The 12602-nt window shown below is 44.4% G+C and overlaps 1 protein-coding gene across 1 annotated transcript in view; it reads right to left on the reverse strand.

Moving 5' to 3' along the window:
* Positions 1–4789: 4789 nt before the first annotated feature.
* ADGRL4 (adhesion G protein-coupled receptor L4) overlaps positions 4790–12602 on the reverse strand; it is a 139900-nt gene continuing 132087 nt past the window's right edge. Inside the window, exon 16 of the mRNA XM_075832889.1 lies at positions 4790–6988. Coding sequence (XP_075689004.1) covers positions 6926–6988 — 63 coding nt within the window. The 3' untranslated portion in view covers positions 4790–6925. The remainder of the gene's footprint in view (positions 6989–12602) is intronic.

Genomic DNA, 12602 nt, shown 5'->3' on the forward strand with positions numbered 1-12602 from the left:
AGACCAAGTACACCCCTTCACGGTAGCAGTATTTGCTAATAGCAGTGCCATCTTTCAGTAGGATATTGCTCCCTCACATAATTGTCCAGGAATGGTTTGAGGAACATGATAAAGATTCCACGGTCCGTCTGAATGGCATATATTTGGAAGCCCCTGCACCACTTTTTCTTACACAAATAAATGTGTCAAAATAAATACATTAAATAAAATCCACGGAAAGAAAATATATTAAAAATCTAAAATTTTTCATTTTTGGCAAAAGTTTTCTTTTTATTATTTTGAATAAAAAAAAAAAATCACAGATAATATCACAAAATAAATATTGTCTGCAACACACACGTAGGGTAATAATAAACGTGAGGGAAATTGTATACGATTTTATTTTTTTTTAACTTTTATGCCGCAGTTATTGCATTACACTTTATATGGTGTCTATAAGGGCACATTCAAACGTGGCGGAATTGCTGTGGAATTCTCCTGCGGCCGTTTTTTACATTTGTTTCAATACATTTTTAGGCAAGTTAGTTCAGATGTTGCGGAAAACTCCACTGCGGTCCATAGGCTGCAGTGCAAAATTTTCCCTCCGCAGCATGCACTGACTGTTGCGAAGAAGAAGCGGAATTTCACTGCGGATTTCAGCCTTTGCAATACAAAAACTGAAATCTGTGGCAAGTCCGCTGTGTTTTTTCAAGGTCTGAATTACCTGTCAAATATGCAAATGTTGGTGCAGATTCGTTGCGTAATTGCCCCAAATCTGCACCAGAAAAACTCTGCCACGTCTGAACGTGCCCTCAGTGCGTATGAAACCTGTGGTGTTACCCATGGCATCCAGTCAGTTGCTAGATTCCGGTTGCTATGGGCAAAGACTTTAAACTAGTGTAAAACTGTGAATTGCTTCATAGGTTACAAAAAAAAGGAAACTTTTTCAATTAAATTTACTTAATGAACTCACAACAATTACAATGCATGAAATGCAATTGTAATTGACACTGTTGACAGCAGCTTTCCATTTACATCTGAGTGGAGGAGAAAAAGTTGCAGGGTGAGCTCATCCTGACAAAGTTGCAGTATGCCGCAAAATATGCAGTGCACTCTGAAACTAGGAAGCGTAAGTTGAAGGAATGATGATGAAAAGCTGGATGTGATCTGAGAGCAATATTTTGATCAACACCAATACCCCGGGTATACATACAAAATGCTTATTATACAGCGTAAGGATTAAAGGGTCTCCTTAAAGGGAAATTACTCCTTTAATACCAGTTTTCTGGCTGTACATTACAAATAAATAGCCTTGTGAGTTATACAATAGATTTGATCAAATTAACATAAATTATTATTGCATCTAGGCCTGGCCTATTATTGGCTGATGGCTGGTGCGGTACCTACTGTTGGTCCCTGACCCCACATATGGTGTACGGTCATACACTGCACAGATAATCATGCCATACACTGTCTAATTATAAGTGACATACATTACGGTGCCAAAATAACGCTTCTATACAGTTGGCTAAGTAGCAATGCTATAGACACTGACCAAGCCGCTATCCACACTAAACAATTATCACGGGTTTCTACCGATAAAACTGATAGAGCACTAGATAGATGGTCCCAGATCCTACCCTCTGTTTCTACGGAGGATCATGCGGAACTCCTGGGTGTCCTGACTGGTCTATTGATCTCTGCAAGGGATCGACTCATTCAATTTAAGTTCTTCCACCAAATTTACTACACCCCATCTAAGTTGTTCAGAGGGGGGAAGCTTTCTTCCCCTATGTGCCCCTGGTGCTGGAGGGAGGACGGCTCCTTCCTGCACATGTTTTGGAAGTGTTCGATCATATCTACATTTTGGTTGGAGGTCCTGGAGTTTCTCAGGTCCAAAATCGGGCTTCCTCGTATATTGAACCCTAAAGTATGCTTACCTCTTCTGGTAGAGGACCTTATTCCCAATGTTGCTACCAGATCCCTTATGTTATTGCTCAGGGGCGTAGCTAGAGGGGGGCAGACGGGGCATGTGCCCCGGGTGCAACTCGGAGGTAGGGAAGGGGGGGGGTGGCGCCGCAGAGCAGCCGTATCAAAACAGCTGATCGCCGGTGACAGGCGCCCTCTATGCCAGACGGCTGCAGCAGCGATCAGCGTTGGGAGGAGGCATGGTGTCTTGCAGCGGCGTTCTGACTGGGATCGGTGCCGGCCCGGCAGGCTACCGCTAACCCTCTCCGCTTTGGTGGCAGTGTGGCTCTAAGTGCAAGGAGGAGGGGGGTTCATTGGTACCAAGTACAAGAGGGGAGGGGGTTGTGTGGCACTAATTACAAGGGGGAGGAGGGTTGTGTGGCACTAAGTACAAGGGGGAGGGGGGTTGTGTGGCACTAAGTACAAGAGCGAGGGGGGTTGTGTGGCACTAAGTAAAAGGGGGGAGAGGGTTTGTGTGGCACTAAGTACAAAGGGGAGGGGGTTGTGTGGTACTAAGTACAAGGGGGGGCTGTGTGGCACCAAGTACAAGGGGGGGCAGTGTGGCACTATGTACGAGGGGGTTTGGCACTAAGTACCAGGTGAGGTGTGGCACTAACGGAGGGTTGTGCACAATATCTACAAGGGGTCTGTGTGTGGCGCGATCTACAACATGGGGGCTGTGTGGCATTAACTACAAGAGAGGGGCAGTGTGTGGCACTATCTACAAGGGGGGCTGTGTGTGGAGCTATCTTTAGGGGGGCTGTGTGTGGAGCTATCTTTAGGGGGGCTGTGTGTGGAGCTATCTTTAGGGGGGCTGTGTGTGGAGCTATCTTTAGGGGAGCTGTGTGTGGCGCTATCTACAGGGAGTCTGTGTGTGTCACTATCTACAAGAGGGGGGCTGTGTGTGACCTCTTTATTATATTTTCTTTTAATTTATTGTTATGGTAACTCCCTTAGGCCTAATTCACACGAACGTGTCCATTTTGCACACGTAAAAAAACGTAGCGTTTCTCCTGCGCTGCAGTTCCCTGTGGCATCCGTGTACGGTGCGCGTCTGTGTTTTTTACACGCGTATGTCATCCGTATGTTACGCGTTTTTTACATCAGCAAAAAAAACTGAAGGAGGTGTTTTATTTTTTCCTCATCATTTCTTTAGCAACTGGTGCGTGAAAAACACGGACAGCACACAGATGACGTCCGTGTGCTGTCCGTTTTTTTTCACGCACCCATTGACTTCAATGGGTGCGTGATGCACAAAAAACGCATAAGAATAGGACATGCAGTGAGTTTCATGCAGCGGACACATGCTGCGTGAAAAACACTAAATGTCTGAATGGCCCCATTGAATTGCATAGGTCAGTGTGACGTCCGTTGTTTTAACGCGCGTAACACGGACGTGAAATACGCTCGTGTTAATAAGGCCTTATAGAACTATATCGCATGTAAAATTAACAAAAAGTTTTATGCTCGTGTTACATTAAAAAAATGGTGAAAAAAAAATGACAACTCATTGATTGGTAGATAAAGCAAACCTGGCGAGGGGGAAGGAAATATCGGGAAAGAAGTGGGGGGGGGGGGCAATCTGAATCTTTGCGCCGGGTGCTGGAGAACCTTGATACGCCTCTGCATTGCTACTGTTTTATGCAAAAAAGATTATTCTTCTGAACCAGAAACATCCTAAGTTCCCTACGTTACAAGCGTTGACTGCACCAATTAATTCCCCCGTCCCTTTTTACAAACTTACTTATGAAGCACGTGGCTGCCCGAATAAGTTTTCTGAAAATCTCGCAACCCGGCCAATCCACATACTTCCTAAACCTGCTTGCTGCTGAAGTTCTCCTGCGATTTACCTGCTCCTTCGCTACATACTCTTTATATGATGCATTTCATTTGCCATCCTGTGAATTAATGGAAAGCTGTTTTGTTCTGTTAGGCTGGATTCACACGAGCATGTTCGGTCCGTAAAGGACAGAACGTATTTCGGCCGCAAGTCCCGGACCGAACACACTGCAGGGAGCCGGGCTCCTAGCATCATAGTTATGTACGACGCTAGGAGTCCCTGTCTCGCTGCAGGACAACTGTCCCGTACTGTAATCATGTTTTCAGTACGGGACAGTAGTTCCACGGAGAGGCAGGGACTCCTAGCGTCGTACATAACTATGATGCTAGGAGCCCGGCTCCCTGCACTGTGTTCGGTCCGGGACTTGCGGCCGAAATATGTTCCGTCCTACGGACCGAACATGCTCGTGTGAACCCAGCCTTAGTTTGATTTATGTTTTCTTCTAAAATGCTTTATATCTCTGTACAGGTGCGTACACCATTGCTAATACCTATATGCTATGCTTTTTTTTTGTGGTGCCTATGCTGTAATTCTTGTGTTCTCAATAAAATGTGACTTTTTAAAAAAAAAAAAAAAAAAGTACTGCCGCCACTATAGACTGCAAACATAATATCCGTTGCAACGCCACACAACGTAAATACCACCATATAGTGCTCAATTAATACCCACATACAACTCCCTACATAAAAGAATCTAATAACAGTGCTATACAATTCATGGTGGTGGTGGCAAACCTCCAGTGCCAGGCATTCTGTGGCACCCCGTACAGCATCGCCAGCAGAGGAGCGCCACGCGACCGATAAGGCCGTTCCCCGGTTGAATTTGTTAGACGTAAGACCACCTCATTGATATTCCCAGGGAGAAAAACAGTAATTTCCATTATGTTATAAATATCTTTAGAACTTCTAGCTGTGTATTTTATGCAGATTTGTTGTTTTTCAGCTGTCAGTACTAGTGAAATATAGAATAAAAATTACTACCGCAAATAATGATTCAACTGTATTGTTATAAATATATTCTTTATTATTTCTTTTGTAAAAAATAATAATAATAATAGAAGAAGAGGCGGAGGTACGTGTCTTGACATTTACATGTCCGGATAATTCTAGTTATTGTGACATATATGAAAAGAGATACGTCATGTACATACATAGGATACAACCTGTAAGAATCATTGACCTTTTCAGCCAAGTATTTTCATCACCAGGTTCATAATATGATTGTTGTTTTTTTTTTTTGTTGCCCTTGGGTATGACACAGAATTGCTATATCCGAGCAGTATCATGTCCAAGGGCAGCAGAACATATGCTGTATAACTGAAGGAGAATTCCACCCACATAGACATGTCAGAAGATGAAAATGGAGATTTCCATTTCTGAAAAATTACTTCCTAAATAATATAATTTAACGCTTGAAGATGCTTTAGCTTTCGGGTTGAGTGGGAGTTTTCCCTGTGTGGACATCTCGTTATGAGAATCGTCCACAGTCATTGTTTATATATATTTGGCAAGTCGATTGTAGATGACAGAGGATGATTTTATGTGGAGTTTCCCTTTAAATAATGTGTTTAAAAGGGGAAAACGTAATACCATCTAATATGTATATTTTGCTGCCATATATGACACAAAAAGCCATTAAAAATGAGCACTTTTTCTTAGAACTCTAAGTTGTGCTGATCCTCTGTTATTCCTCTTGGCAATGTATGAATAATCAGCTGGGCATTACCATTCCCATTCCAAATGTCCCTACACGGTCTGTCACTCACCAGTTAACTCACCAATTGTCAATGTGCTTATACATTTCCAGGAGGAATAACAGAAGAACGGCAGAATGCAGAATTCTAAGATGCCCAGCATTACTATTTTATGGGAATTGCAAGTATTTACTAAAACCGACATGTCAGGAGAGTTGATTGATTGTCTTTAAGCTGCTTGTGAGTGCAAATGAATACGCAAATTATTTGTATTTTTCTAATTACCGTAGAGGTTTTGGGGTGTATAATGAAATCAAAAGGGCCAAAACTTTTTGTTATTGCCCCCCCCCCCCCACCAAGATTTGCAGCTCTGGACTGCTGTTTAGTGTAAAAGAAAAACTACAGTGATGTTGACTTGGTCTAGGGTCTACATGTCATCCCATCCTAATACATAGCTCTAACAGTTATTGGAGTAGGGTAAAAACATTACGGGGAGGGGCAATTCGGCACCAGTCCCACCTCCAGGGAACCTTTTCTAAATAACCCCCTCCCATTCCTTTTTGCATTTATGGCATTGACTTAAAACTCTTTAGTTCTATCTACCAACAAATTTGGCCTGAAACGCGTGGGGACCTGTTGACGACAGACCGGATATATGGCATTTCTGGATGTAGCAGAGTTAATGTACGTTAAATCTTAGGCCCACTTTGTCCTAATTTTGTCAGCTCCAGTATATCCAGTTGCTAGGTTGTCTCATTTTGTAAATGTTCTTCAAATCATTGCAAACTCCGACCAGCTGTTCAGTAAACATAAACATCCCACCCATTATACAGATATACTGCTCCGCTATATAACATATTATGTAACATATTGCACATTGCAAAAACAAAGGGCAAACCTGCCGCTCATTGCTGTATATTCATTGTACGCATATAAAGAAACAAAAGACATCGAGGCTTATTAAATAACATAAAATATACTGTACACAGTAACAGGGGCAAAATTATAAGGGGTGCAGAAGTTACGGTCGCAACATGGCCCTGGCATCTAAGGGGCCCAAATGGTCCCTCTGCCCCTATGAGGAGACCAGTACTATTAAATACATGTAATTGCTGGGGGTACTTTTTCAGATTTGGACTGATTAGTTACTATTAAAGTCAGACAGTAATTTTTGGAGCTGGTGTAATATGGTTTTCATTGCACCCTTATTGCTTGTATACTATAATACTGTACTTTATTTCTCGCACTAGAGCAAGCGTAGAACTTCAAAGGAAAATAAAGAACGGCTTGTATAGCGTAGTAAAGAAAAATGGATCCTGCGACCTTCAGTAAAAGACACAATTACAGCCGTCATATAAGTGGATGATGTCTCGTTCCATCGTGTGGGAGATCTCTTTACTGAGCTGGCACCAATGTTTGCTGTAAATCACTGCCGGTCCATCTGTTTATCTCAGACACATAAAACAACACGGCACGTTTTTGAATAATCTGTAGTATTCTTCTTGTATCTGCAGAAGAAAGTAAATCTTTCATTTGTAAGGTCTGCAAACAGAAAACTTGTCCAAAAATGCAAATTGTAAAATTTCAAAAAAGAATGTAAAAAAAAACAAAAAACAAAAATCAATAAAAATTATATTGCACATTTGTATATGAATTACATGCACTACAATAGGTATCGGGAGAGTAAAATGTAACCATGGGGCCCCACACTATTATGAAAACCTTCAACAGCAAGTTTAGAACATAAAAAGCTTATGATAATTTTGGTCTTCAGGCCTGATTTACACGAGCGTGTGCGTTTTGCGCGCGCAAAAAACGCTGCGTTTTGCGCGCGCAAAAGGCATTTGACAGCTCCGTGTATGATGCGCGGCTGTGTGATTTTCACGCAGCCGCCATAATAGAGATGAGGTAGTCGACGCCCGTCACTGTCCAAGGTGCTGAAAGAGCTAACTGATCGGCAGTAACTCTTTCAGCACCCTCGACAGTGAATGCCGATCACAATATACACCAACCTGTGAATAAAAAAAGACGTTCAAACTTACCATGAACTGCCTGCTTCCTCCAGTCCGGTCTCCCGGCCGTTGCCTTGGTGACGCGTCCCTCTCTTGTCATCCGGCCCCACCTCCCAGGATGACGCGGCAGGCCATGAGACCGCTGCAGCCTGTGATTGGCTGCAGCCTGTGCTTGGCCTGTGATTGGCTACAGCTGTCACTTGGCCTGAATTGTCATCCCGGGAGGTCGGACTGGAGGAAGGAGCCGGGACTTATCGGTAAGTCAGAACTTCTCTTTTTTTTTTCACGCATATGTATATTGTGATCGAAAGTCACTGTCCATGGTGCTGAAACAGTTTAAGTCTTTGAGCACCGTGGGCAGTGACTGTCTCCTGACGTCGCGTACCCGAACATTTTTTGCCGGGTTCGGTCAAAACGAGTTCGGCCGAACCCGGTGAAGTTCGGTGCGCTCATCTCTAATTTGACACTCCGTTTGGATGTTTGTAAACAGAAAAGCACGTGGTGCTTTTCTGTTTACATTCATCCTTTTGACAGCTCTTGCGTGATTTTCGCGCATGCAACGCAGTAGCGTCCGTGTGGCATGCATTGTTTTCACGCACCCATTGACTTCAATGGGTGCGTGTTGCGTGAAAAACGCACGATTATAGAACATGTCGTGAGTTTTACGCAACGCACTCACGCTGCGCAAAATTCACGCATCGTCTAAACTGCCCCATAGAGTAATATAGGTGCGTACGACACGCGTGAAAAGCACGCGCGTCGCACGCGCGTATATTACGCTCGTGTAAATGAGGCCTCACTCTGTGCCACGTGTCTTTCTGTAATGCACAGGGATAATGCAGATAGTGACGTCACAGTACAGGGATAATGCACGAAGTGATGTCACCGTACAGAAATATTGCATATAGTGATGTCAAAGTAAAGGGGAAATTAACTCAATATGTAGTAGTCACAGCACATGAATCATGTGCACTGTGAAGTCACATTCCAAGGATAATGCACACAGGTATGTCACAGTAGTGATATAGTGTGCAGTGATGTCACAGTACAGGAATAATGCACACAGTGATGTCACAGTAGTGATACAGTATTCACAGAGATATCACAGTAGTGCACAGTGATGTCACAGTACAGGAATAATGCACACAGTGATGTCACAGTAGTGATACAGTATTCACAGAGATATCACAGTAGTGCACAGTGATGTCACAGTACAGGAATAATGCACACAGTGATGTCACAGTAATGATATAATGTGATTAGTGACATCACAGTAAGGAGACAATGCACACAGTGATGTCACAGCATAGAGACAATACGAAGGATTATGTCACAGTAAAGGGGTCATGAAGTTAATAAAGTTATAATACAGGAATAATGTTGACAGTGATATCATAGTTATGGGGGCTCACAGGCATTTAGCCGCTGAGCCAGGGACTGTTGCAGGGAAGGGGTTAAGTGAGGCTGGGGAGTTGGCTCCCCTCCCCCCTCTCTGTTACAGGGGTGAGTCATTTAGGCAGGGGGGGGGAGTTAGAGGAGGAGAGGGGGCGGTTTTAGTGTATGGGAAGGGGTTATATAAGGGGCTGCTTACCTGTAGTGGGCCTCTTTGTCAGAAATGTTCCCTCCCTCCCTCCCTTAGGTATGGTTAATCTAAAGGTATGAGTTAGTTGGTGCGTGGTGGAACGTGTATGTAATTAAAAAAATAAATAAAATGCAACCAAAGAGGCCTCAATATTTACGGTTATTTGGATGGAGATAAAAAAACAAAACAAAAAAGGAAAGGAAAATAAATGTACGGTAGAATGCATAAAAAAAAATTAAAAAAATAAAAACATTTTGAAAATGTAAATAGAAAAAAAAAAAAAGGAGAAGGAGGAAACAATGTGTTTCACATGGTTCTCAATGCGGTGGTTATTGGTTTGTTTTGGACAATGATGTATGGGTGAGATATGTGGTATTACGGTGTTATGTCACAGCAGGCGGTAGTAGAAGGGGATTTACCTACATGTCCTTGGTTAGGCAGGCATACAGGTTGTTATTGACCAATGTTAAGGTCATTGCGTTTTATATTTGGTAAATTTGTTATTTACATTTATTGTGTTAATAAAGCTGTTGCCGACCCCCGTGTCAACCCCACTTTAAAAGAGAGTTATGTGTCGGTGTGATGTTAATTTTAGTATGGGGAGGGGAGACTTATGGGTTAAATGTTGCTATATGCATACAGTCACATAGTTACTTAGGTTGAAAAAAGACACATGTCCATCAAGTTCATCTGTCAACAAATACTGGGATACAACACACAGTGATGTCATAGCATGGAGATAATTAACATGTGATGTCACAAAAATCATCTACTCCTTGAAATTACAGCCTAAGAATTATACAAACAGTGATGTCACAATACAGGGACTATGAACAAAGTTACTTCACAGCGCAAGAATAATGTACATAGTGATGTAACAGTACAGGGATGAGGTGTACAATGGTATCAGAGCACAGCAAAAAAACATGCAAATCTCAACATGCACACAATGACATCACAACGCAGGAGAAAGAAACCAATAACATTGTCACAGTACAGGGGATAATACATAGAGATGTTACCACTCAGGAATAAAGCAAAAAGTGATGCCGCAGTTAAAGGATAAGTCAACAGCAGGGGTGAAACAAGTAACCACGGGGCTCCATAGTAAAACTTGGAATTTGGCCCCAGGTAGTCATGCCCAATATATATATATCTATTGTAGAATGCAAAAAACAAACCCAGAATGTTCAGTAGATGTCGATTCATTTTATAGAAATAATCAGAAACCATGTAACATTTATATATATATATATATATATATATATATATATATATATATATATATATATATATATGTATATATATATATATATATATATATATATATACATATATATATATATATATACATATATATATAGTTTCTGATCATCTATATAGTATAGATAGATATATATACTCTAGTGGCTGAAATGAATATGAATCTCAACAGCCATGTTCCAAAATGAAGTGGAAGTCCATCACAGTAGAACTAAGACATACAGTGAAGGAAATAAGTATTTGATCCCTTGCTGATTTTGTAAGTTTGCCCACTGTCAAAGACATGAACAGTCTAGAATTTTTAGGCTAGGTTAATTTTACCAGTGAGAGATAGATTATATTAAAAAAAAAAAAAACAGAAAATCACATAGTCAAAATGATCTATATTTATTTGCATTGTGCACAGAGAAATAAGTAGTTGATCCCCGACCAACCATTAAGAGTTCAGCCTCCTCCGGACCAGTTACACGCTCCAAATCAACTTGGTGCCTGCATTAAAGACAGCTCTTACATGGTCACCTGTATAAAAGACTCCTGTCCAGTGGCGTAACTACCGCCGTAGCAGCAGTAGCGGCTGCTACGGGGCCCGCGGCATGAGGGGGCCCGTGTCGCCCGCCGGCACGGGCCCCCACCATGGCCGGAGGCTCCGCTAGCAGCCGCTATGGCTGCTACAGCGGGACGCCACTGAACAGTACGGCAGAGCAGGGAGGTATCTCCCCGCTCTGCCATTAAACAAAAGACATGTATCCCCTATGCACAGGACAGGGGATACATGTGTGATCGCCTGCAGCGATAGGGAGAACGGGGGACTTAAAGTCCCCCAATGTTCTCCATCACAAACCTCGGACTTCCGGGGTCTGTGTCGGCAGCTCCGGAGAAATGAATGGAGCGCCGGTCCCGCTTGTGCGCATGCGTGACCAGTGCTCCTTTCATTTTTATTGAGCTGCCGACACAGACGCCGGAAGTCAGAGGTTAGTCATGGAGAACTTCAGGGGACTTTCAGTCCCCCGTTCTCCCTATCGCTGCCAGCGATCACACATGTATCCCCTATCCTGTGGATAGGGGATGCATGTCTTTTATTAGGACACACTGTAGGTCGCATTTTTTTGGGAGGGGGGACGCTGTATGGCGTTCCCTACAGGGGGGGGGCGCTGTATGGCGTTCCCTACAGGGGGGACGACGACGCTTTATGGCGTTCCCTACAGTGGGACGACGACGCTGTATGGCGTTCCCTACAGGGGGGGGACGATGTATGGCGTTCCCTACAGGGGGGGGGATGCTGTATGGCGTTCCCTACGGGGGGACGACGCTGTATGGCGTTCCCTACAGGGGGGACGACGCTGTATGGCGTTCCCTACAGGGGGGACGATGCTGTATGGCGTTCCCTACAGGGGGGACGACGCTGTATGGCGTTCCCTACAGGGGGGGGATGCTGTATGGCGTTCCCTACAGGGGGGGATGCTGTATGGCGTTCCCTACAGGGGGGGGGCGCTGTATGGCGTTCCCTACAGGGGGGACGACGACGCTGTATGGCTTTCCCTACAGGGGGGGACGACGACGTTGTATGGTGTTCCCTACAGGGGGGGACGCTGTATGGCGTTTCCTACAGGGGGGGACGCTGTATGGCGTTCCCTACAGGGGGGGGATGCTGTATGGCGTTCCCTACGGGGGGACGACGCTGTATGGCGTTCCCTACAGGGGGGACGACGCTGTATGGCGTTCCCTACAGGGGGGACGATGCTGTATGGTGTTCCCTACAGGGGGGGACGCTGTATGGCGTTCCCTACAGGGACGACGACGCTGTATGGCGCTCCCTACAGGGGGGGACGCTGTATGGCGTTCCCTACAGGGGGGGACGCTGTATGGCGTTCCCTACAGGGGGGGACGCTGTATGGCGTTCCCTACAGGGGGGGGATGTATGGCGTTCCCTACAGGGGGGGCTGTATGGCGTTCCCTACAGGGGGGCTGTATGGCATTCCCTACAGACCCCCCCTGTAGGGAACGCCATACAGTGCCCACTGTAGATAACGCCAGACAGCCCCCTCTGTAGGGAGCGCCATACAGCCCCCCCGTAGATAACGCCATACAGTACCCCCTCTAGATAACGCCATACTGTCCCCTCTGTAGATAACGCCATACAGCCCCCCTGTAGATAGCGCCATACAGCCCCCCTGTAGATAACACCATACAGCCCCCCTGTAGATAACACCATACAGCCCCCCTGTAGATAACACCATACAGCCCCCCTGTAGATAGCACCATACA

This window comes from Rhinoderma darwinii, chromosome 7 (assembly GCF_050947455.1).
Source record: "Rhinoderma darwinii isolate aRhiDar2 chromosome 7, aRhiDar2.hap1, whole genome shotgun sequence".
Classification (NCBI taxonomy): Eukaryota; Metazoa; Chordata; class Amphibia; order Anura; family Rhinodermatidae; genus Rhinoderma; species Rhinoderma darwinii.